The 27,164-nt window shown below is 28.6% G+C and overlaps 1 protein-coding gene across 6 annotated transcripts in view; it reads right to left on the bottom strand.

The window, feature by feature from the left end:
• LOC107454034 (isoamyl acetate-hydrolyzing esterase 1 homolog) overlaps nucleotides 1-24,202 on the bottom strand; it is a 54,616-nt gene extending 30,414 nt beyond the window's left edge. The window contains exons 1-6 of one of the 6 annotated variants that reach the window (XM_071183318.1): nucleotides 23,893-24,202; nucleotides 17,821-17,879; nucleotides 16,844-16,863; nucleotides 14,929-15,154; nucleotides 11,314-11,401; nucleotides 8,897-9,015 (exon numbers count right to left, since the gene is read on the bottom strand). In XM_071183318.1, coding sequence (XP_071039419.1) covers nucleotides 8,897-9,015; nucleotides 11,314-11,401; nucleotides 14,929-15,084 — 363 coding nt within the window. In that variant the 5' untranslated portion in view covers nucleotides 15,085-15,154; nucleotides 16,844-16,863; nucleotides 17,821-17,879; nucleotides 23,893-24,202. Of the gene's footprint in view, nucleotides 1-8,896; nucleotides 9,016-11,313; nucleotides 11,402-14,928; nucleotides 15,155-16,843; nucleotides 16,864-17,820; nucleotides 17,880-23,060; nucleotides 23,341-23,892 lie in introns of those variants that run through there. The other 5 variants (XM_071183317.1, XM_071183315.1, XM_043041615.2 and 2 more) reach the window with 5 other exon arrangements.
• Nucleotides 24,203-27,164: the final 2,962 nt, after the last annotated feature.

Below are 27,164 nucleotides of genomic sequence, written 5' to 3'. Positions count from 1 at the left end.
ATTTCTCCATTTGAGAAAAAGAGTAAGTCCATCGGCTTAAAATACAAGATTCAAACAATATAGCTTAAATTTGTAATTGTTTTTCAATTTGCAAATTTTAAATTTGCCTCCGAGAAACGAATATTCTAACTTACATTTTTAAAAAAAACTGCCACACATGGCTGTTGTTTGTCTGCCTATGTTTTCGTTTCTCTGCAAAGCTGAAAGCACACTTTCTAACTAAGATTTCTGTTTCGCCCTGCAAAAGCTTTTTACATACTGATATACGCCTGCAACGAATAACCTTTCACACAGTTAATTGATTATTGTTTACCACATGTCAAAGCGAAACATTCTTTCCTCTACGATTTAAATTTGCTTTCTCTTTCATAGTTACGAATTTTAAGTCACAAAAAATGGACACTAAAAATTAAGAAGTTAGGGGATCAAATTTCGAAAAATAAGAGTTTTTTTATTTCTCAGGACTTATTTGACCGATTTTGCTTAAATTTCGTATTTTGACATTTAAAATTGCAAATCATGAAAAAATTGTACACCTTACATTTCTTAAGTTTCTCGACTTCCCTTAAATAAAGTAATAATAAATGTTTACTAAAAGTTTCTTTTTGCATGAAATTATCTTTAGAAAAACGAATAGGAATTCATTGATATGATTGGAATTGTATGCAAAACTTTTTCAATTCGTTAAAAAAAAATTGGGATATGGTGAAATACGCAAAAACTAAAGTTAACATCAAAGGGTCCTAACTTTCAAGCGCGTTCCTGAAGAAACTATAAAACAATATTTCTAGATTGAAACTATGTACTATATTTTGGGGGTCAGAAATCCGAATCCGTCGAAAAAAGGTATGTTTAATCGGATAACGTTTTTATATCTAATTTCCTAACTTAAAATATCGTTTGGACTAATTAATTAGTATATTTGATGTAACCCTCTCGAACCATTAAGAACGAGTCCTAGAACATGAAGATCCGAACTTAAGATTAAAAGTTATTCCAGTGGGTTCATTTAATTTTTGCGCACTGTAGATTTATTTGAAGTATATGTCAATATTGCTGATAATAGTAAAAGATTTTTTCATTTTTATATAGAAAGGTAATTTAGCTGGTGGTTATCCATATACATATGCTTTGATAATTTTAAGGATTATGATTGAAAGAGGAAAATAAGGTGAAATTATGTTCACTTTCAATATTAATATCAGATATAAATAAATAAAAACGTCTTTCATTTTGTCCTCTTTTATTAATTTCATAGTAATAGCTTCGAAATAAAAGCTCAGTGAAAATATCTCAATCTCGTCATACCTCAAGAACGTTTTGCTTTTTGATTGAATCGAAAAAATTTTCATACAATTGTTAAAATTCGTTTTTCCAAAGGTAATTCCATGCAAAAAATATAGTTTTAAATAGTTATAAAATATTTAATATATTTATAATATGCGTTGAAAAATTCTGAATCACGATTTTTGAAATTCCCGTGCAGTAAATGGCGACTGATGCACGTTAAATCTATCGAGTCGCAAAGCCCCCNAATTAGTATATTTGATGTCACCCTCTCGAACCATTAAGAACGAGTCCTAGAACATGAAGATCCGAACTTAAGATTAAATTTATTCCAGTGGGTTCATTTATTTTTTTGCGCACTGTACATTCATTTGAAGTATATGTCAATATTGCTGATAATAGCAAAATAATTTTTCTTTTTTATATAGAAAAGTAATTAAGCTGATGGTTATCCATATATACATGCTTTGATAATTTTAAGGATTATGATTGAAAGAGGAAAATAAGGTGAAATGATGTTCACTTTCAATATTAATATCAGATATAAATAAATAAAAATATCTTTCATTTTGTCCTCTTTTGTTAAATTCATAGTAATTGCATAGTAATAGCTTCGAAATAATAGCTCAATGATAATATCTCAATCTCTTCATATCTCAAGAACGTTTGGCTTTTTGATTGAATCGAAAAAATTTTCGTGCAATTGCAAAAATTCGTTTTTCCAAAGGTAATGCCATGCAAAAAATATAGTTTTAGATAGTTATAACATATTTAGTATTTTTTATATTTATAATATGCGTTGGAAAAATTCTCGATTTTTGAAATCCCCGTGTAGTAAATGGCGACTGATGCACGTTAAATGTGTCGAGTCGCAAAGTCCTCCATGTTCCCATAACAAATCAATACCTTTGGGGGTACTTATACAGGAGTTCCCTTGTCTTCTGGATTGGTTCAAAATTAGAAAGGTACAGAGTTGAACATTAGTAGTTGTAAACCCGAAAATTGGGTCGGTTGTTCAACGACGGATAAAATAAAATATAATAGCAAGATATACAAATTTTTATATAATTTTATGGAAGGTAATTTTAAATTGCGAAATTCAAAATTTGAATGAAATCGGTTGAATAATTCGAGATAAATAAAATTTTAAGCAAACTGGCTTTTTAAAAATTTGATAACTCAGAAACCAATTGATCGATTGCTCTGAAAGTTTGTATTTTGAAATTAAAAGGATGTAAAAATATGTAGAACATACAATTCAATATATTTTACTATTATTTAATAAACTAATAAAAAATAATTATTTAGAATTATTTTTGCTTAAAGATTTGGGTATAAAATGTTTTTCGTAATTTTATGCAAACATTTTTTAACACACTCAAAAAATTCTCGAGATAATGGGCTATAATAGAAGAGTGAAGTTAAAATTAAAGGACCCAAACTTTACAACTCTCTCTTTGCCTTAACTTCAGACCATATTTTCCAGATTGCGGCTGTTTCTGCATTTTGAAAATTAAAAACCCAAAGCTATAGACAAACTTGTATGTTTATCCAGAACAGAATGTGCTTTTCTGTTCATTTTCGTAACTTAAAATATGGTATTGACTCTTTGTACGTGAAAATATGATTAAATCAAAAGTAATCAAGGTGTTCCCTTTTTCCATTTCATGCACTGTACAAAAAATAAGTCAATGAGAATCTGTTATGTTGATTAATATGTATTTTAAGATATTGAATACGGACAGTTTGTTTTTCTGAATCAATGAACAATCTTTTTAATACTAAGAAAATGATAAAAAAAATAATAAATTAAAAAGAATTTGTTACTGTTTTTCTTTTTTTCCCGATTGCATATTTATTGCGTGGATTAAAATATAAGCCTTGAATCCGAATAAGCAAATGATTTTCCTCATTTAAAAGTATAAAAAAAAAAAGACGAAATTATTTTATTCTTATTATTTTTTTTGCTTGAAAATCTCAAAAAGCAATTATGTGATCCCATAAACCATTGATAAACACATTACTTAAAAAAGAATTCGTAAAGAAGACCTGCGTTTCTTACCATCCCTCAGGCTTTTGTCAGTTATTCCCCCAGCAAAGAGGTATCCTCTTTCTCCAGAAGAAAGGATAGCAGTTTGAAAGATAAGTTTCCAAGAAAATGAAGATGTGTCTGAGGGAAAGGATTTCTAAGGGACATCGAAAAGTCGTCAATTTTACCCATGTCTAATCGCATCCGGTCTCTAGTTTAACAATGTATGGGCAACGTTATGAGTAGTGCAGTGAAACTACAATTACATAGAATTTACAATATATTTTACTAATTTTTGTTGCTTATTCTTAAAAATAAATAAATAAAAACCAAAAAGTCAACTACAAAATTTTCATTAGGCATTTGTAAATGAATTTTTGACATAATTTAGAAAAAAATGTGACCAGACTATTTTCCCAACGAGACTATAAAATTTTCCCGATGGGGGGGGGGGGGGGCTGACCATGCCCCACAGGGGTGTAATTGCCCCCCCTGACCCCTACTGGCACCGCACTTGTTTTTTAGAGGGAGGGGGAGTAAGACTTAAAAACCTTACCACATTTGATAAAAGTTTTTTTTAACATATTCACACATTCAATTTCTCCCAAATCCTCTTGTGTATAGGTTATAACTATCTTTTTCTTTCTTAAAAAAAAAAAAAAAAAAAAATACTGAAAGCTTGCAGAGTAATTGTGTATGTTTAAAGTAGTTCTTCAATGAGGAGTGTTTCTGACCAAGATTAATAGATTAAACATCTTTCTCTCTAATGTAAATATAAACCATGCAGTTTACTAGCTCACTGGATCTTCATATTTCTTGTTTCTTACAGTTTATGTAAAAACATTTCTTTAAAACAAAACTAGTTTTTTTCACAGTTTATTAGATCAGTGTGCAATAATGAATCTAGTCTTCTAACTGCTCTTGAAAGTAATTTTTCTTTTAGATTTTCAGCATTTGGTTGGTTTATCGTTATAGACAGCAAAATGGATCCCACTCTTTTGTTTATATAGTTTTAAATATTGAATAAGTTGGTTTTACCAGGGGAAAGTGTATTATTTTGTATTTATGAAACTAAATTATTTGTCTGTTTTGCCATCTTATTTTTACTGTCATTTATAATGTTTGCCTTTAATGTGCAAATCAGTTTATAATTTCAATCAGCTAAATTATATATCTTTGCAATAGTATCATTAGATCCTAATTCTAAGAAAACTTTGCAAAACAAACTAAAAATAATGCATGTTTTTAAATTTAGCATCTTAATCTAATTTGTATAAACAAAGTTTTAAAAATATCCTAATTAACTGCATAATTGTAGATATTTCTTAGTTTGTAGCTAATTTAATCAATTTATTTGAATTCAAAACATTGATTGTTAAGATAAATTTTCTAATGAAAGTGAAATTTTTTGAATTTTCAATACATTAATACCTCATACGTTTAATTGCGATTGAGGAGATGTCTTCAACCAGTTTTATTGATAGAAAAGGAAATTTCTATATGAAAATCTAATTCATAGAATCTATTTCTTCTAAATTGGAAACCTAAATTTTAGCAGTGTATATTTATTTTGAATGGTAAGTTGAATTTAAATGCAGATTTGAGGTCCGTGTTGCAACATTTTTGAGTTCTTCCTCGTATAACAAAATGTTACATTTTAAAAAAGTTTATTAACCCATGTAAGGTTTAATATTTTTATTATCATTGGCAGAATCTTTACAACATGTATTTCTATGTGTCTACTGTTGCTAGTCAAATCTTATATTGTGTTAGTTTGATGAATATTTATTTTGAAAGAATTTCAATAAAGGAAAAAAAAAACAATTTTTTTTTAGAAATTTATTTTAACAAAAACATACAAAATATTCACTATCTCCATTATTTTTAATACAAATTAAGAAATCACATGGTAACTTCTTAAACTGGGTAATGTTCATCAAACTCGTTCCACACAGGAAAAATTAATTTTTCATCAATTTTTTTTTCAATTACTGGCCATAACAAATCATACACAAATTTACCCCCTTTTGGATTGAAATGAAGCCCATCAATTAGATAGTCAGGCCAATCCTAGAGTAAAAAAATCCCTTGTTTAATAATTATCAAAAAACTTAACACAATGAACTAAAATTTGCTTAAATTGCATACTTTCATACTCTGGCTAACAAGAGAAGCTTAGAAACGACTCATGTTAGTAAAGATAAGTCTTTTAGAATGGGAGGTTGACAGTTTTCCATTGGATAAGGTAAATACCATAATTTCCCCCATTTGAAATGGTTTTACTCTTGTTTCCATAACAGCAGACAACTCAGAGCAAGTTGGGAGGAGTTCTCATGATAACTACAGAGTATATCACAGCTAGCGTAGAGAACAAACTTTTTAATATAATCATCAAAGTTTTAGATAGTTATTTTAATCTTTCTTTTTTTCTCTAGTATGATAAGCAATTTCAACTATATCTATGAATGTGTAATTTTGAAATAGGGAATGATTGGTAAGTCCAGAAATTACACACTACTTTTTTTTTGGTTTTATTCTTGATAATAGTAAAACAAGAAAGTTATGGTCAGATTTTAAAATAGTGTATAGGCTAGGACAACATATTATCACCAAGATTATAGTAATTACATTCATTAAAAATATGCTAATAAACATCAAACTTAGTGGTAAAGAAAAATTTCAGATCAAATCAGAATTATAAATTACTTTTGAAAGCAAGTGAGATTCGATTTATTTAAATATTTATAAGATAAATGCTTCAGTAAAATTAGCTCAAAAAGGGTTGTGGAAAGTGATCTCATTTGCATAGACTAAATGAAAGGCTCTCAAGTTTGTCCATACTTGTGAGCTTCAGACTTGACACCACAAAAATTTGTGGACTTTTAAAATTCAAAAATAAATAATTTCACAACAAAATGTGTAGTACAAAAATAACAAAATTCCACATCGATTGAGTACCAGGAAGTTAAACTTTCGATAAAATATAAGCAAACTAATTACAAGTTTAAAAATCTTACAATACACAGGCTCAAGAAATTTTTTTAATTCTAACAATAGAAAAAATTAGTAGTTTCAACAATTTAAAATTATTTTTACTTAATTTGGCATTTAAAGAAATCATAAAACAATGAAAAATTCATATTTACTTACCCACTAGAGCTGTTTGTCAAGAAAAATTGCAATAGTTCTCTCTCAACACAAAAATTGGGAGCACAATTACACCTATAGTTTTAAGGAGAAAGGAAATATGCCTATCCACAGATATATGTGCCAAAATTACTCTATAATCATAGAATTATATATTTAAAACTTTTGCATAAGAAAAACTAAATTAAATTTTAATTGCCACATTTTTATAAAAGCAATTCCCCCCCCCCATTATTGTGGTATAAAAGTTCAAGGATTAAATTATTACTTTTATTGGCATTGCAAAACCTTTCTTTTAACTCATAAAAACATTTTAAAAGCACAAAGGAAAAGAGATATTTCAGCTGATCATTTGAATCTTTGCAAATTAAATAGCAATTTGGACAGTATAATTGGTGAATTTGGTGGCTGGTTCATATTTACGTATGTAAAATTTGTATTCCTGCAATTGATGCTGTAAGACATTATAATCTTAAACACCTGTTCTGTCAAGTAATAGGAAGTGCTTCACAATAGATTGGAATTCAAAGTGGCTAGACAACTATTTTCTTTCCCTTGCTAATACTATCAATACTAAAATAAAATTTCAGAACAGTGATATTTTTTTGTTGTTGTGGCAATAAGTAGTTAATCATACAAAAAGGAAAATTTTCTAAAAATCTGAATTTCTAAGTTTTTGTCACTGTTGTATCTTGATTTTTCTATTGTAAACATACAATAAAATAGACTTAATTAGTAAATGATCCCTAAGTCAAGTTCATGGACAGTGTACTGAGCTATGTATAGAACAGTGCAAGAAAGTCATCAGCTCTTTAGTGTATAATCATCCAGTGAATAAATCATCCAGACAGGAAAATAACATTTTCTTTCGCTATGGTAAAAATATTTGGTAAAATTTAGATGATCCCTGTGAGCAGCAAAAATGTGAGATATTTTCAGTTTGATTTCAGAATTGCTCATGTGAAGCGCAGGAATCTTTCTGCCTGAGAGTACACATTTTGCATACCATATGAAAAATGATTAGCTCTTCTGTACAATATAGAATTGCGATTCAATGACTCTGTTGTGAGAATCATGCTTTCTGAGCAATTTATTATGGCGGCAATCAGCATGTAGATGGAAAAAAAAAAATTCAGAAAAGAGAAATAAATATTCAACGAAAATAAGCACCTTTAAGTGTTCTTAAAAAACCAAAACCTAAAATAAGCAATTTATAAAAATGCTAAACTTACCTTGTCTATAATATATTGAGATGATTTGAAATGATATAGTAATTTATGGTTAGAAATGCTTGGCTGCTATGCTGATGTACACAGAAATATGAAAGATAAAAACTGCAAGTGAATATTCATTTTAATTACAAATGTACAAAAAGAACATTTGTAAAAAAAAAAGTTTTTCCCATTAACTGCAATGTAAATGCAGACCTCACATCCACACCGAATAGAACTCTAAATATTCTGGAATAATCTAGGCTCAGTTTGAATTTCTTCAACTAGAACTTCAAGAAAGCATTTCTGATGTTGCATTATGTGATTTCAAGTCGAAAGTTCTTTTAAAAAAGGAAATTCCTACTTGTGATAAATTATAAGTCTCTTCTGACTCCAGTTGAAAGAACTAAACTAGGAGTCTGCTGAAGAAAAAAAAGAAGATTTACGTTAAAAAAATATACTAAGTGATTTATGTATTACTAATTTATTTGAACTCATAGTTTAGAAAATTTAATCCAGTGGTCCATTTTAAGCTATGCCATATTCATTTTCGTACATATGCAGGCGTTTTAAAAAAGTGCTTATTTTCAATTATTGCTTTTTAAAAGACCTTAAAGGTGCTTTTTTCATTAGGTGTTTTTGAAAAGTGCTCAATTTTCACTTTACCCTGTTGATTTTTGCCACGTATTATGCAAAAAGACACTGTTCATATTATTCTATTCAATGTTTTTATAATTAATTCAATCCCAATCTATTTCAGCATACTGTCGGTCCTTAGTGTATGAAAACGCCATTCGTTTTATGATTCAAAATTTCATGATTTTTGACAATTGTCAAAAACTATGCCAACAAAACTAAAGTTTTTTTTTGACATGACTGTAAAATCCCGATAAAATCATCAAAAATTTGCCAACCCTGCCTAATTGTATCTTTTTTGAAAGTGCTTAAAAGGTGCTTATTTTTTGTTGAAAAATTTGGCTACGCACCCTGATATGCTTTTCAAGCTTTGTCTATTTTCTTACTGAGCTGTGTTGAAAATAAAAAGCTTAGAATCGATAAGCATTAATTGAGCCTTTTAAGAGCAAGTACAACAGAAATCAAAAACAAAAGCATTAATTTAGCCTTTTCAGAGCAAATACAACAGAAATCAAAAACAAAATTATGCTTCTAATTTTTTGTATTAATGGGATAGAAAATATGAAAAATTATACCAGTTAATTACCTTCTCTTTAATCATTTCTTCATATATATTTACATAATCAATATGCAACTTTTTGGCTAAATTTATACAAGCAGAGGCATATTGAGAGGTTTGTCGTTCTCCAGTAGGTAAATTTCGACCTGAAATGCACTAGAATATTTCACCAGAAATATAAAAATATTTTTTAAAAAAAAGAGCATTTAAAATATTAGATAAGATTGAAAGATAACAAAAATTTATAGCATTATCCTAACAGCTACAATTAATAAATTTCAACTATAATTTTGTTCAGGCTAATTTCTTTTTTTCTTTTTACTTATCAAACTATAGTAGAGCAAGTAAGAAAAAAAGATTAAAATGTGTAAAAGACTATTTTTGAAACTTTCCATTTACAACAATTATATGAATGATTCTCCAAAAAATCTGACATTCAAAAGCAATGAAACACTATTTAAGAAAAGTGAGGAAAACTGATTTGGATGATTTTTTATACGTAAATAGCAAAATTAAAAAATTACAATGTATAATATTTAACTACCTTTTAAAAACTAATGATCTCAAAATTGCATTTGTATAATTTTATCAGAAAAAATTTAAATAATCTAAATTACCACACGCTCTATACCTCAAATTGGAATTAGGTGACAGCTTGGCCGAATAAAATAAATATCCATCGTCAGTTTATTTGTGAAAATTAAATAGGATTAAAAACTAATTTAGAATTTTCCCTCCCTATTTCTATCTCTCTAACAGTTGAGTTAGCTACATTTTATTACAATTTTGCTAATATAGGTTTAAATTCCTTATGCAGATTTGGATTATTTTTTAGTAATAAAATAATAATATGGAGCTTCGGGAAAATTGCATAAAGAATGTTAAAATTATTTTGTCTATTGGTCTATATGAATATTGAATTTATGTTACAAATGTCTTGAATTATGAGTAGACTAGAGACAAAACTTATTCTTTTTGCTCATCAATGCTTTGAAATGGAGTCAATATACGTATTGCAATATTTGCAATTTTAAACATGCAAATACAAACCATGATGTTTGATTTTAAAATCACACAAATATGAAGCATGATGTTTGATTTCAAAAATGCCAGAAAATTAATCGAAGGCCGGCCGCCAAGAGATGGTTAGAGGAGGTGGAGAAAGACCTTAAGATTCTAAGGGTCCGACACTGAAAACAAAGAGCTAGAGACAGGCGACTTTGGAGAAAAATTGTTAGTAAGGCTATGGTCCAACATGGACTGTAATGTCAGGGAGTTAGTTAGAAAATTAATCACAATGTTACATTTTAAAATTGTGTGAATACTAATCGCAATCTGTGACGTTTAAATCACAGGCATATGAATCCCCATGCATTATTTGTATATAAAATTTTCGTCGATGTGGTACTCAAATACCATATAGATTATAAATTTCAAACCAGGTCGTAATGCTTGAATTGAAATTCATGGAAAATAAAAGCGAATCTGAAGCATTAAATTTTGCACATAAACTATAAAAATTGCACAATAAAAGCAAAATTCAAATGATAAATTAATTAATTCTAAAAATAAAATAATGTATAATTAAGTATTGAGGATAATAAAGCTAACATAACAAATTTAAAGATAGATGGAACATTATACATAGAGCAAAAATTAATTCATTGTACAAAATCTACAATTATTAGCAAAATTAAAATGAAATGAAAAGTGAAAAGAATAAAAATAAGAAAAACTTACCCTAAAAAGGTTCATTTATACCAGAATATCCAAAGAGAATAAGGTATATTTTGTGCTATGTAGACTAAATTAAAAAAAAGAAAAAAAAAAAGGAATGAACCACGAATTAAAGGGCAGAAATAGACATACTATACTTTTAGTTCTATAAACGAAAACCTTTCTCAGTGTCTAATAATGAAATGGCAGTTGAGAAGTAAAGAGAAAAACATACAAAGTCGTTAAACCAATAGGGACAGAGGGACAAGTTTGAACATGATAATCAAAGAAGGGAGATAAGAAGCAGGTCTGAGGAGGTGTAGCAGGAATTCCAGGGTGCAAAAGATTAAAGTCGAATAGATTTCCAAAAAATAAGAAAATGGTGATATACTAGAAAGATTATTAACCAAATTATTACAATTTTTCAAATTATAAAATGATCCTCAGATATCAAATTTGGTACATGAAGAGCAGTGTTAAATGATTGTAGCAGAGGAACCTCAAACCTGTGGATAGGGATGGACCTGTGATGGAAGATCAGTTAAAGGACACAAAAAATATGTAAGAAAATAAAGGGTTAAGTTTATCAAAAATAATTCAAACATTATTTTATATATTGATCACATCAACTAGCATTTAATGATTGCCTAGACATTTATACAGAATAATAACACTTTAACCTAAGACATAAGGAATTTTTACTAAACACTAAATTTTTTTAAAAATACCTATTTGCTTGCAAAATGCTATCCAGTTTTCATCACAATAGGGTGGAGGGGACATTAAAATGATTTTCTCTTTGGCAACACCAATTTTCTGAAATACAATATACATATTAGTCTCAATTATAAATACTAGCCCTTTTGGCAACCAGCTTGGTCGCTTGTAATTCATGATACGTGTCTGGCGTCAACTTACTATATCATGCGACTTAGTTTGGAACCAAGCACTTTTTCATTTAATGTAACATTTATATGCTAGTTTTGTATCAATCAGAATAAAGAACTAAACGGATTGCATTAGATGAAAAGGTGCTTGACGATATGCAATGTCGAAAAATAGTTAAGTTTACATGAGACAGTAAGGCCTTTTGGTAACAACACATTTTAATATTTAATGTCAATGAAAAAAAGAGCTTCACATACAACTAAATTGGATTCCTAACTTTCACTTATTATGTTGAAACCCCTAAGAATTGTGAAAAGTTTAACCAACTTGTAGTAAATCAAATGGGCAAAATTAGGAGAATGTATCTCTCCAAAACACCATTTCCCTTTCTAATAACATGGAAATACCGGTTTTGTTATGCGAAGACTGCAGCTTAAATAAGACTTTTTACATGCAGAACCGTCAGTGGGTTAAAGGCATTATCAGGAGATTAAACTTATTTTTTTAAGTAAACATGATAAAGCCCGAATTTATGCAGAAGTTAAAAACAATGAGACAAATAGGATGCTGGACAACCACCAAAATTACATTTAAGTGAAAAATATAATTACAGTACAGATTTCTAATGAAGTTGCTTAAACTCAATTATTAAATCTGTATTTTTTTTTAGAATCTGAAGTGTAGTTGACACTAAATTTAAAGAATCCAAAAATAAAATTAACTTTATAATGTGAGGTCGCTATATTGTGAGAACACTACTAAACTATAGCTAATATTTATTCATAAATACTGAACTTATTTTTGACAAATGCTAATCTTTTATCCACTTTTGCCAAAATTTTAAAATGATCTTCAAAACATACGTCATTGGCTAGGAGCCATTTTTGCTAATACGACTAGAGTTTGAAAACTTAAGCAAAAATAAAATCCAGAAGACCATGAAAACCAAGATGTTTCACCTGTGTAGAATGGCAATATCAAAAGAAATAGCAGTTTGAAACACTACTGGGAGACTTTTGACATCCATTGATTCATGGCCAATGGAAAAATATTTAATTAGAAAGCTCAAAAATGTTTAACACCTGATTTTGGAGTAATTTTTTTTGGTATAAAAAAAAGAAACAAAATTTCAGTTGTTGTATTGGAATGAAAAGTTCAGCCGAGACAATCTAATGGGCGCCAAAATAACATTGCCTCTAAGAAGTAGCATATGGGATTTCATGCAGTAGCAGTTATTGTAATGGAATGGTTACAATATTTTTTAACAGAATGAAAATTTGCACACTTATAGAATTTTTGATGCTGATTTCAAAAATATTAACATTGGAAATAGTAAATGTTATAAAATAACCATTTATATTTTTGCTAAAATGGCTTTTTTGGTGCCATTTTGATTCACCCATCAAAGGCACTAATTGCTGTAACTCATCTTAAATTTGTTCCAGAACAATCTCTTTTTATTTTGTTGTGTTAGCCATTTATTAGTGAAAGCCAGAATTTACTAAGTTGAAAAATATCATCGCAAAGAAAAAGTCACTACATCCCTTGCTTTCATTTCTAACACATTGTTTGATTCTCAAAACATAATTGAAGACCAAATTATGAATATTTATACTTAATTTCATTCTTTTATTTCTCCCAATGATTGCATGGAAATGAGTTTCTTCAAAAGAAACTCACTTTAAATGATGATTAAGTTGAATTTTGGTATTTTTTCATTTACTTTTATCATATTGAAATTAAAAGATTTTATATCACCAATTGTCTTTCTGTACCAAATATTGTGTAGCATTGATTAACTTTGAAAGATTTTAGGTGCAGTTTAAACTTTTGGAATATATCAGAACTTCTTAGAATATAGAACTTTTTAAATGAAAAGTAGATCATAATTAAAATACATCAGTATGAAAAAAAAATATCAAAACGATGAAAATATTTCTCTTGTACTTCAAGATGAAGCAGAAAGCTATCATTGAAATGAAAAATGTAAAGCATAAAGTCTAATTAGTGAAAGCTTTTGTTTCCTTCCTGACAATGTGGATCATTACATACCACTAATATACAAGATACAAAAGCTACTAATATAGTGTAAACATGAAAACATTTTGTTACAAATATTGAGCATTTTACTGGTGGCTGTGCTATCACTGCAAAAGTGTTTTTAACTTGCGCTGCTAGAACTTGAGTTATAGGGTATAAGCACAAAAGGAAGTTTTTACGTCAGCAGTCATGGAAAGTCTGCTTGTGATAGAATAGTTCAGACTCTTTATATTCAAAAGCAAGTTTGGAATGAGCATTAGATAATCAACAAATGCATATGATGTATGAATACTGTTAAAATATAAAATGCACTTATTTTCATCAGCAACATTAAAATGATAAATAGCTCATCCCTTTCATATTATCCAAAAGAAATAGTTCTTTTTACATATATTCTTTGCGCAATTGACACTAACACCACAATAGAATGAACATACAGGTTCAATGTTGAGTAAAATACTATAGTGAGCAAACAGGGGAAAAAATATTCTTTTATAAGAAAAAAAAAAGATTCATAGTAGAGAAAATGCTTGATTTTTATTTAAAGATTTCGAGTCAATGGTGCCTTTTTAAAATTACAAACAATATCAAATTTTAGATTCTTTAAAATTAGTTTCAAATTCCAGATTAAAATTCCAGAAATTTTGATTTTCTTTAAGTAAAACAAATTGCTTGTAACTGTTAAAATTCATTTATTTCAAAATAAATGATTCATTCAAAAAATCTTAAGAGTTATCTAAATGGTGTTTAAGTAGTTGGTAATATAGTAGATTTCATTCTAAACAAAAAAAAATTCATATGAGCCGCACATCAAAATTTTTCTTTAACAGATGCTAGTGTACTGTTTCAACCATCTTTGACGAAAACCTTCTTGAAATTGACGCGTTAGACCAAATCAGCTGCTGAAGTTACTCAACTGTATTGCAGAAAAAAATGCAAAATAAACCTATTTAATAAATAAGTAGGACACTTGTTTACATGAAATTTTTAAATGACAGATTACTTTTGTTTGAACAAAATTAAAAAAAAATTATTAATTTGGGACAAATAGGAGTTACAGCCACTAATAGCCTTTGAAGTGCAAATCAAAATGGTGGCAAGAAAACCATTTTAGCAAAAATATAAATGCTTAAAACTTTTTAACCCTTTTACTTAACTTTAATATTATTGATATTTTTGAAATCAGTATGAAAAATTCTATGAGTGTACAAATTTTCATCAAAATCTGAAATGGTGACTGGATGAACTGACATGGAATGACCCATAAACGATTAAGATCAGACATTCTAATAAATATTAAATAACACATTGTTTATGAAATAGCAAACGATTTTTCATGTATTGGTTCTTATAATGGAAGGTTCACTAAATAAATTTAAAACTATAATAAATTTATGACTACAGAAATAATTTACTTGTAAATATTTTATGATTGCTTCTAAATTGTTCTCATAATCTTCAACAGAAACATACTGACAACTTTTAGGCACAACTTTTTTATCACAACTATCATTTGAACCCAAAAGAATAACAAATGCTGCAATGTCTGAAACATTTGAAGTGGAGAACATCTCTGGAAGAATTATACGGCAAAACTTGCTGTTGTAACCAGAAAATCCTCTGCTCACCACATCACAAATTCTTAAAAAAAAAAAGAACAAAAAAGTTATCATATAATACTGAAATAAGAAAATTCAATAAATATTATAATAGGAAAATTATGTTTTCTATACAAAATATATACAATAATAGAATAAAATACAAAAACTATAATTGGCTAAATTAAGTACTATTAAGACTTTTTCTCTAATGGTAGACTTGTTTTATTTTACTTTTTAAAAGATAATCAAAATTTAAGCTGCTTTTAAGAAAAAATAAAAAAGTTTTAATGAAAAAAGATGAGAATGAGATAAAAAATTTTTTTTTCTTTAATTGCTTTTTAATTTCTCTATAATATATACAATTTAAGATTAAAATTAGGTTGATTTTTAAATAATAATTCCCATCTATTAATTGTTTAAATCTGAAAAGGAAAAACATACCAACTTAATCAAATATTTTGAAAGCAGAATTAATAATTAAATAAGATATTTTTGACTAAGAAAATTTCACTAAAATAATACCTAAAAAGAACAACAACTTCAACTATTCTAACAATAAGAATAACAACTTCAACTATTTGCAGGGGTCTGTCCAGACATTTTGTGAAATGTCCTGTTTTTCGTAAAATTGTGAAAAAACTATTCATAATTTGGAATATAAAATAAACGTTAAGTCAAATTTTTTCAACCAGGGTCCTGCTTTTGCGAATTTGTGCAAATAGGGTCTTGTTATTGCTAAAAACCTTTTTAAGAAATTTTTAAATTGTAAATGGATACAAGATTCTGCTCAACAATAGCTGCTACTAAATTAGAGATGCAACACACAAATATTTGGTATTTAACCTATACTACTCAACACAGAATATTAATTTTGGACGAATAATGCAAACAAAATCTTTCACATTTTTAATAATTTCAATTGACAGATTTTAGATAACATAACTTAGTAATGTATCACTTTTAATGTGTTACGCATTAATAAACCTAAGCAATTCTTAAATTTATAATATTTTATTTAAAAAATTGCCAGAAATAAATTTTTATTTACATAATATTCTATTGATTAATTTTATGAATAAATATAAATTGATCAATTAGTTATTTACAAAAAAAAAAAATTATGATTTAATACTAATACGAATGCGCACACGACGTTTATAAAAGTAGAGATATTTTTTTACTAATACTAATTTCTTTCTTTCTAATACTTACTAATTTCTTTCTTTCTAATACTACATTTGGAATTTAAACTTAGGGAAACTTAGTTTAACTCGAACCGTTNAATACTAATACGAATGCGCACACGACGTTTATAAAAGTAGAGATATTTTTTTACTAATACTAATTTCTTTCTTTCTAATACTTACTAATTTCTTTCTTTCTAATACTACATTTGGAATTTAAACTTAGGAAAACTTAGTTTGCCTCGAACCGTTTTTCTCTCCCCCCCCCCCGGGAAGGGTTCATTCGATTAACAAAATAATAATGAAGATAAACAAATTTGTGAAGGGTCGGATCAAAAGATAAATTATTTCGTGAAGGGTCCGATAACGGACCCAAATTTCTTCTAAATAGAACCCTGATTTGTTATAATAAGAATAACTTTAACATGGTAAAATGTATTATACAGTCAAAGATCTTTATAAAGCATACCTCTAAATGGGAGGATTTGCATTACATAAAATTTTGTGATATATAGATCACTTAAAATATCATTAAACGCACTTACCTAAACAAGGCAATAGTAGTCTAAAAAGAATCGATATTTATGCTTTAAAATAATTTGAAAATACAAATGCTTTAAAAGGTCAAAAATATACACAGAAGTATTTATTTGCAGAAAAAAAAATTTAAATTATCAAAAGAATTGGAATCCATCAAATTTATTAATTTTGGTTTGCTTTTTGGGTTGTTAAGTTAATGTGGCTTGTAGCAAATTGCAGTTTATAGAATTGAATTATATTTATCTTCTATTGTTATTAAAACCATTGCCTAATTCTCCTTTTTTGCAACTTTCAATGAGCCCAGATTATGTAGCATTGGAGTAAGCTTTTAAATATTAAAAAATTAGACCACAAATGCATTTAATTTTCTCAAAACTGTGCTTTTCTCTATATTAATATTTTTCACCATTTTCAGAATAAGAACTGGCTAAAGATAGGTTAAATTTGGCTTAACAGTTATGACTCATGAGTATCTGTAGAAAACTTCCAGTAGTTATGAAAATAAGATATTATTCGTAAAAAGTATAATCTCTTATAATGGCAGAGCCTTCGAAAAATACCCTTAAGCTGGTATCTTAATTGCTGCTGAAATTAAAAATCATTTCTAGCTCCATTTCTAATGCATTCAGAAAATAGACACCAAAGCTTTCCTGATAATGAGAATTTTATAAGGGTCTCGGTGACCTCACATCCTGGGATCTTTGGAAGAGAGCGTGCAGAAGTTTCATTTAGCAACCTAACTTTTTAAGGTTAGCTGATCACTTTATTTGAGAAAGTTAACAAGTTATACAACTGTCTAGATCAGTCAGTGTTTTGTCCAACAGACCTTTATATCCACATTTTCCTTAAATTGATTAAATTTTTTTAGATTTATTTGTAAAGATTAAGTTTCTTAAAATTGTCATGTGCCAATAGTAAAATTGCAAAAGTAGTAACATATTACAGCATTTAATTTGTCTAATATAAAATAAGTCAGACATACCTTTGTAGTCTATTAGCTAATAAAGTACCCCACAATCCTGAGTTAGGATCGAAGCTTCTCTGTAAAAATATGCAAATTTTAAGATAGTGAAAATTCTATAATGGAATTAATGAAAGTTATAAGATCAAAGAGGTAACAAAATAAAGTCATAAGATAGATAACCAGATAAAGGTAAGCACAGGATGCAGAAGAGTTAAACATTTTAATATATTTGAATATATTTAGTTTAAAAATTAGAATAAACCAGTGAGGGTTGGTCTGAGGTTTAAGCCTGGTAAGTAGCTACATAAGACTACATAAGCAAGTGGTTACATAAGAGGGATACCAGAGTGTGTAAAGCACGAATCTTTTTCCCTCTTTTAAAAGTTTTTTTTTTGCTTGCTTGGTGAAAAATAAAAGTTAAAATGTTCTTACTTGCATTAAATAAAATGTTGAAATCTCTCTAATACTCTGGTAACAAAATAACCCTACAAACTGTGTAGCAAATCAGCAATACAGTATTCTTTGTCTTTTATAAATATATATATGATTTTTTATAACCATCGTTAAACAGCAGACTAAATTTTTGGGTCTACGACTACTAATGTTCAACTCTGTAGCCTTGTAATTTTGAACTTAATATAAAAGACAAGGGAACTCCTGGATCAAGTAATGGGAGGAATTTATCTTCGTGGAGGACTTTTGTTGGAACTAACTCGCATTTGTGTTACATGGAGAGGAAAACCACAAAAACTTCCCACGGTTAGCCCGACGGCAAGGGGACTCTAACCCATGATCCATCTACCACTAAGGATATTTTACATCAGCACTGTGGTTGGTGGAAGCCAGATGCGGAATTCAAATCAACTAGCTATTGCTGGAATTCGAACCCAGTTCAGCTCATTGGAAGGCAAACGCTCTACCACCTGGGACATCACGGCTCAGCATTTCTTGTCTTGTCTCTTTCAATCAGAGTTGATGGTATCGTGCCCTGATAAGACCTGCATTTGCAGGTGACAGCAACTCTTCGAAACTAAGGCCTATTAAGTTTTACTTAGCTTTTCTTAATGCCAAGAAAACCATTTGGCAACAGGAGGGGCACACTGACTTGCCTTTAGTAATTTTCTCTCTCATAATGTTCAAAGAAAACTGTTTTGTGAAGGTGAGCGATTTTCTACAAAAAATTGGAAGGTTGAAAATATTTGTGCAACATTGGTCTATTCACAAAAACAAATTACATTAAATTTCTAACAAAAATAAATAGGCAAAAGATGATTTCTGATTTCATGGAAAAATCAATAAATTGCTATGCTATAAGATGAGAATAAGAGACAATCTTTGAATTTCTTGCTGCACAATTCTTTTAAAGCAGGGGTTTCCAACTAGTGGCCCACGGGGCGCATCCAGCCCTCGAAGCCTTTTTTTGTGGCCTGTATTATATATTAGTTGTCATTTTTTTTTCGGAGAATTTTTGTCAAAAATCTTTATGGGTTTAAAATACTTTTATTTCGTTAAAAAAATCTAATCTCTTCGTTTCTGTGAAATTTAACATACCAACTGTGAAAAAAAAATTTTTCTCAGGTTTTCCATCCAAGAATATATTTATTCAAATAGAAAAATAATTGTGTATGCTGCTCTGTTTTATTTCGTTTTTTTGTATTTTGTGAATATAATTTAGCATGTGTGTATCAGAAATTTTCTTGAAGAACTTCTCCGATTTAACTTTTTGAAACCACTAATTTTGAACGAAAGTATTTACATTTATATTTTTTAAAACGCATAAAGGAGGTAATGAAAATCATATTTATTTAATTTCTTTGAATCGAATAGGGCGTGAGCGGAAAAGAAGAAAAAATTTCAGATGCTCGAGAAGTTTTTTTTCTTTTCTGCTATATATAGGTGCACATTAAAGTTATTGTAGCCAGAATTTTTTAATATGAAATTAAATATTTTTAAAAATCTACTTCTTATTTTAATTTGTAAGTCAATACTTTTGTTTTGCACAACTTGATAAAAATCTGACAGTAATATTTAATGTTTCTTCTAACATAAGAGTCCCATATAATATTTTGATAAAGTTGCGGCCCGCCATTTGACTGGTGTTTTTAATTGTGGCCCCCCGGCCTCATGTGTTGGAAACCCCTGTTTTAAAGAAAGTACCTATCTAAAATTTTCATTAAATTTTAAAATCAAAAAGAACATTAGCAATTGCAGGTTTAAGTTACCCTTTGCTCCATCTTAAAAGTAAAAACAAAATTTTACAATCTTTTAGTTTAAAAATAATTTAATAAATTTCCACTTTTCAAAGTGTATTATTAATTTAAACTTTTTATAATAATTTTGTTTTATTTTAGTTTATCAGTATATGATTTGTTAAAAATGCTTTAATTTTAGTCAAAAAAAAATTTCCCAAACATTAAATTACTTTCCTTTTAACTAGAGTAAAATATGTAAACTTGTTAGAGTAGAATAATTTTTTTTTAATTCTATTGAGTTTTTTCTCTTTAGTTTTCAATGTTTTAAAATATTTTCAATTAAAATTAAAATCATACATTAATTTCACAATTTTATCCAAGAAATTTGTTAAAGAAGACTTTAAAAAACATATATTACCACTTCATTTAATGTTGAGTTACAGATTCCAAAATTTCATGCATTTCTATATTTTTATTACTTAGGTTTTCTTTTTTGTAATTTTCTCACTATTAACATTAAGTCAAATTTAAACAAATTTGATAATTATGACATTGTTCATTTCCACTCTTTTCAATCGATTGTAATCTGAAATATATAATTTTTTTTTAAAAAAATATCAAAATACTGTTTCTTTTTTTATTTTTTTCTTCAAAATTTAGTGATTACATTTATATTTTTTCTATCTTATTTTTTCTATCTTATTGCTTTTCTTTAAATAATAATTTCAAAAGTTCTTATATATAAACAAATTAAAAATCATATTGTATTTATTTATTTTTAAAAGTGTCAAGTTTTTACTCAATTTTTAAGCTTTAATTTAATATTAATTTTAAAGTTTTAGTGATTAATTGAATCTTTTATACTAACTAATGTACTATTAGGTGACCCGAAAAATTAGTGTCGCTTATGTCACATTAAATTATAAACTATATTTTAACAAGATTATTGCTTTAATCAATGATGTAAATCTCCACATTATCAGAGACCTTTTGCAACTAGTCAGCAAAATATAAATGCCTGATTGATAAAAATCAGTTGTATTTTTGAGCAATTGGAAATTTTATAACCAGGGTTCGTGATTTTTATTTAAAAAAAAAAAATCAGATTTTTTATATTTTCATTCAAATGCACTATAAGAACTTTGATTCATGACTAAAAAACCTTATAAATGCTTAATCAAAATTAAATTGATATTAAAACCATATTATAAGAATATTTTAGAAGCATTGTCCGGAGAACTTATTAAGCCAATCGAAAAATCTTCCATGTAATTATAAAATTTATTTATTATTTAATTTAATAATAGTCAAAAAATTTTTAATTGTAAGGTATGCTACTTTTTAGATTATTTTAAAGAATGTAAATTTATATGGCAAAATACAATATTTAACAAACTTAGTCCCTGAGAAATAAAATTTTAAATATACAAATTTTTTGAAATTCAATATCTCAGAAACTATTCCACTGATAGCACTCAAATTTTGCAATTATATTCTTTAAAATAAAGTAAAAATTTGTATATCTTACAATTCCAAATTTCTTAAACTCTTATTAAAAAATAATTATTAAAATTATTTTTTTGTATGGAATTATCTTTGGATCATTGAATTTTATAATTGGGTGAAAATTTTTGTTAGATTCACTCAAAAAGTTCTCAAATATGTAAAAATACCCAAATAGTAAAACTAATATTAAGGGGTCCAAATTTTCAACTGTTTTTCTACCAAAACATTAGGACCTTATTTTGCAGACTGCAGTAACCCCAAATATCTACCAAAACTATCCAAGTAAAACATGCTTATTAAGAGAAAGTATGTATCTGTTTCCGATTTTAAAACTTAAAATATTGCCTGCAATTAATAATTAGCTTATTTGCGGTCAGCCTTTAAACTATTAACAGAGAGAGAGAGAGAGAGGGGTGACAAGCTAACTCGTCATTGCACTTGCATTATCTATTTTAATTTATGAAACCCAGGGAGACATAGAATATTCTAAAGTTTAATTTTATTTCATTCATTAAGTTTAAATGAAAGTTACTGGAATTTCTTAAGAATGTTTTACTACTATATAGTTTTGTAGCATACTGTGTAAAATTGCCAATCAACCAAGTGCTAAGATTGAGTCTTAGTATGTAAAAGATCAAATGCTATTTAAGGTGTTCCTCTTTTAGGCATTGTGCATGCAGTATAAGGCTAGTCTATAAATTTAAGTGAAATTCTGGTTTATTTTGTAAGGGAAGATTTCCGTAGCTTCATCTATGGCAGAATAATCCTAGGCAGTGGTTTGCGAGGAACTTAAATCCCAGAAGGGAGCTAACTTGAAGTGCATGAATCAGTAATTTATGGTTGGGAAAAATTACTGCTTTGGAAATAAAAACAAATAAATTTTTTTTATTGAAGCAAACATCCTAGATATACTTAATTCTACAAAGTTTATGAATTTTTGTAAGCATGGTAACAGCAATTTTATTTTCTTTGCTGTCAGTAAACTTAACGTTATAATAGATTTGACTTTTAAAAATACTATTGCTTGTTGATATTATATTAGACAAATCATAGTTATTTCTTTGCTGTCAAAACTTGTACTTTTTTTAAGATGTTTTTTTCTAGTAGTGAAATAAAAATTGAAACAATAACATTCAGCAAATATTTCTTGAATTTCATCAGCATATAAAACCGCATTAATTATTATGTAGTTTATATCCGTTTAAATTAACAAGATAAAATGATGAGGAAGAACATTTCAACTCAGATTTATAAAATAAAATTGCGAAATATAAATCTTGCTACCACTTTAAATATAAAATCTTCCCGTAGCAGCTATGTTATTTATAATATAAACTTCGCTAAAACTGCTTTTAATGTTTCGCTATTATTTGTCAAAATAATTGTAAGTGCCCATTTATGATTCTGTCAAAATGGGAATTTCATTCTGCAACATGGAAATTTCCCCCTTTAAGTTCACGGGAACTCTGCTTGCAATAAATGGACAATGTTTTGAGATTAAAATTGCATTGTTCATAAAGATTCGTTATAAATGAGATTACAAATGTAATAATTATATACCTGTGTTAAAGAATCACCAAACAGAATAACTTTTGGCCATTTCACTAATTCTTTAAAACTATCGGCACACGCATCAGGAATTTCTGCAGTTTCCATTTTATAAGACAAATTTAATTTCCTAAGGTATTCTATTATTCAGGTACGACATCGAACTAGTTACTCCGTAGAATGGTAGAAATCATATAAATCTCGGTGCGCTGCCGCGAAGCGGCATTAACCGATTCATCTGTAGTAGTAATTCGATGGTGAGGAGTAGTGAGGTGGAATGGAGATGGGGGGAAGAGGTGGTGCTTAGCACCAAAAATCGAGAGTGTATTTCGTGTGTTAAGGCCTGTTTACACGGTCCAATTTCTTGAATCCGAGAAATTGGACGGATTTCTCTGTCCAAGAAATTGGATGATTCGTTGACACTATCCAAGTTCTTGAATGTCGCTGATTCGNCACGGTTTCTTATAAGTAGTCTGCGCAGATTATTTAAAAAGCAAACTACTTGTGCGCATGAACCCAAATTCTATATTAAAAGTCTGGTAGAATGGTAGAAATCATATAAATCTCGGTGCGCTGCCGCGAAGCGGCATTAACCGATTCATCTGTAGTAGTAATTCGATGATGAGGAGTAGTGAGGTGGAATGGAGATGGGGGGAAGAGGTGGTGCTTAGCACCAAAAATCGAGAGTGTATTTCGTGTGTTAGGGCTACGTCATATCCCTAAGGAAAAAGGCAGTGATTGGGCTAAATTTAGTGTTGTCGTCAATTAATTCAATATCTAGGAGTGAGTTAAAATTGCTGGTGGTACAGGTTTTTGCTTCATAGTTACTCCGTGTATAACTTACCTGCTTATAAGATGCATGTGCCAAGTTCAGAATATTTGTCGCCTTAGCCAGTTGTAAACAGTGATAAATTGCCAAATGTTGTAAACCTATGATCGTACAAGTGGATGGATTGAGTAGTATGCAAATTATGCTTTTGGATTGTGTAGTATGCAAATTATTGCTAGATGACGCTGTTACGAAACTCTATCAGAAAGTAAAATATTCTGTCGTTCTCTTCTTCTGCTCAAAATAATAAATCTGACTCCAACTTTTAGTAAAAAATAACAACATTTTATTTACATAACAATTTTAAGACGATCATTTTTTGTTCCACAAAAAGAAGGAAAAAAAAAAACGTTGCCATAGCAACTCGGCAGTTTTAAAATAAATCAAAAAGTTAGCTTTTAGCTTACATGAAAAGTATTTAACAACTTTTAACAGACGCTGTATTTAAACAGTTGTTGTAGTTGCAGTTCATTAACGTCGCATTAGAGCTGCACAATGGGCTATTGGCGACGGTCTGGGAAGCATCCCTGAGGATGATCCGAAGACATGCCATCACAATTTTGATCATCTGCAGAGGGGATGGCACCCCTGCTTCGGTAGCCCGACGACCTGCACGCGAAGTCGAGCACTTTGCGGTAGAACAGTTTAACGAGGACCCATACCGCACACCCTCGGTCCCTACGCAGACTGATCCAAGTGGTCACCCACTCGCATACTAACCGCAACCACTGATGCTTGACTTCAGTGATCTGTTGGGAACCGTGTCTACAATCAGTCCACTGCGGGACCTGTATTAAAACAGAGACATATTATACAATAGAAACCTATCCCGCCAAAGCTAAAATGGTTTAAAAGGATTATTATTATATTATATTAGCTCGTTGTTTGTCTAAGATAAGTACTCTGCCCGCCACAAAGCCTGCGGCAGTCTGGTGCTATGGAAACAAGAAGATGGCATTTTAGGAAGGGTAGCTTCGATGATAGCTTGTATGGGCCACCAGTAGTTGTAGTAGGAGACTTATTTAATCTGATTCAAGAACTTTTTTAAGATTCGCGTGGACATTTCTTTCTTACTTGAAATGATACTCTTTACTCAATCGGTTGCTATTTTTTAAATACGAACTAAAAAAAGAAGAAAAAAAGTGAACAAATTCTGACATTAAGGGTAGTGCAGGTTTTTTTAATGTTACTTTTTAATTTTACGTTATTTATTATGAATATTCATTGATTGTTAGATGGTTTAATTTCTAAACTTTCACATTTTTTAAAGCAGTTAATTTTTTTTATTATTTGAATTTTCTGGAAAAAGTGAAACTCTTAAACTTATTAACTCTGATTTTAAAAGGAGATAAAACTTTCGCTGAAATTAAAAATAATTCACGTTATCTGTGCCGGAGAAATATTAAATATCGTTGTTTTTATTATTTATTTTTTACTTTTTTTTGAAACTTAAAACAAGTTACCGCAACTAGGATGAAATCTAAAACTATCAACGATGATTTTTATCAGCACACATCAAACCATCTGAAATTATTTAAGTTTTTTTTGCTTAAATTACGTTTTCTTACTCGTATTTTAATGTACCCTGTATGGTTTTCCTCACTATTTATAAAAAAATAATTTTAACAGTTTTTTATAAGAAAATTTATTATTTTTTTCTTCTTAATAACCAATTTACTATGTATGATAAATTTATAGATGAGTTATTTATTAATAAAACATTGAGCTGCTTTAAACAATTTTATACACTTTCCATATATATCCTATTAATCAATGTTATTTCTATGAATAATGATTCATAGAAATAACAATTTCAATTTGCCGATGTTCTCGAATTTCTCTCAGAAATTTGTTGCACCAAAAAACAATGTTCGGCCTTTCTATTAGTAGTTTTCCTTAGGGAGTGCAGCGCTTCCATCGAAAGTTTAATGAATGCAAAACTTTCATCAATGAATCTTTCTCCCATTAGAAATTGATTCTTTCTCGAAGAACAGGATTAATTTTCGAAGCGATGGCACTTTCTTGTCCTTTATATAAAACTCTTGGATGATTTGCCGCATAGCACACTTGTCGAAATCATCTAGATCAGCAATTCCACCAGATTTCTTTTTCCGGAACTGCGCAACACACCTTCTTCTCCTAAACAAGAAACTCCTCTTTTTATTTTTTTAAGTGTGAAGTCTGACACTCCAGTAGCCAGACATGCTCTTTGAGATGGTTGACGGAGAGGTAATTTAAGGGCTTTTTCCTTAGCTTCATTACCAAAAACTCAAATACATTGTGCACAATTTATTTGAGTTTAAGACTAATTTACAATTTTGCTTATTAAAATGTATAAGTTTGCAATTGCGAAAAAAAGAAAAATAGTCCTAACAAAAAAAAATAAAGAGAAGAATTGAAAAAGAATTTTTTTAAAATTGTAATGCAATTTTTTTTCTCCAGATTATTTAAACTAACAATCATTTAAAAAATGCTAGTTTAAAGTTTATTTCATGCATTCTACCTATTTATTAAAGCTTATTTATTGCACGTTATTCTGATACTCATTGTACCTTTAAAACTAAAAGATTTTAGTGGTATAAAGCTACGAATTTTATGAATTGCAAATATAAAATAAAATAATTACAAAAAATAGAAATTAATAAAATAATCATGAAAATAAGAAAATTTTTATAAATAATAAAATAAATAAAAATGGAAGGTTACAAAATTTTGTCAAATTAAATAACCCTTATTGATCATTAGTTCGTTAAATCTAATATAATATAATTTTTCTAAAGTTTCATCATCTAGTGATGAAATTTCTGAATGAATCAACTACACTTATTTAGAAAAACACTCAAAGTATGATTTTTAGAAAAGCTAATAAATAAAGATGTATTTAATTTGTAATCTTATGTTATTTTTTATTTAAAGAATATTTCTTTTTTTTCGAAAACTGTTAGTAAATATAGTTATAAGTGAATAGATTCTCTTATAATAAATGCAATAATGCAAACAAGTTTAAAACAAATACTACATATTAAATTCTTGAAGAAAGATCAAAGATTAAAATAAATAGATATTTAATTTAGAAAACGTAATTATCAAAATGAAAGAAGAATTCATTTCTTTTGGGAAACAACGCTGTGAACTCTGAAAAAGAGATCACGCCCCCCAAGCCAAGGGAGAACGATCAAAGGATAAACAAAAGCCACTGGTCAAAGCCAAAACGTCACTTCCTAGGGGGAGGGTCCGAACCTTTGTTCGAGGGCTGAGATTCACTTCACCGCTCTCTTCGGGAGTTG

This window comes from Parasteatoda tepidariorum, chromosome 7 (genome assembly GCF_043381705.1).
Source record: "Parasteatoda tepidariorum isolate YZ-2023 chromosome 7, CAS_Ptep_4.0, whole genome shotgun sequence".
NCBI classification, from domain to species: Eukaryota; Metazoa; Arthropoda; class Arachnida; order Araneae; family Theridiidae; genus Parasteatoda; species Parasteatoda tepidariorum.
This window is presented reverse-complemented; position numbering and strand designations above follow the sequence as displayed.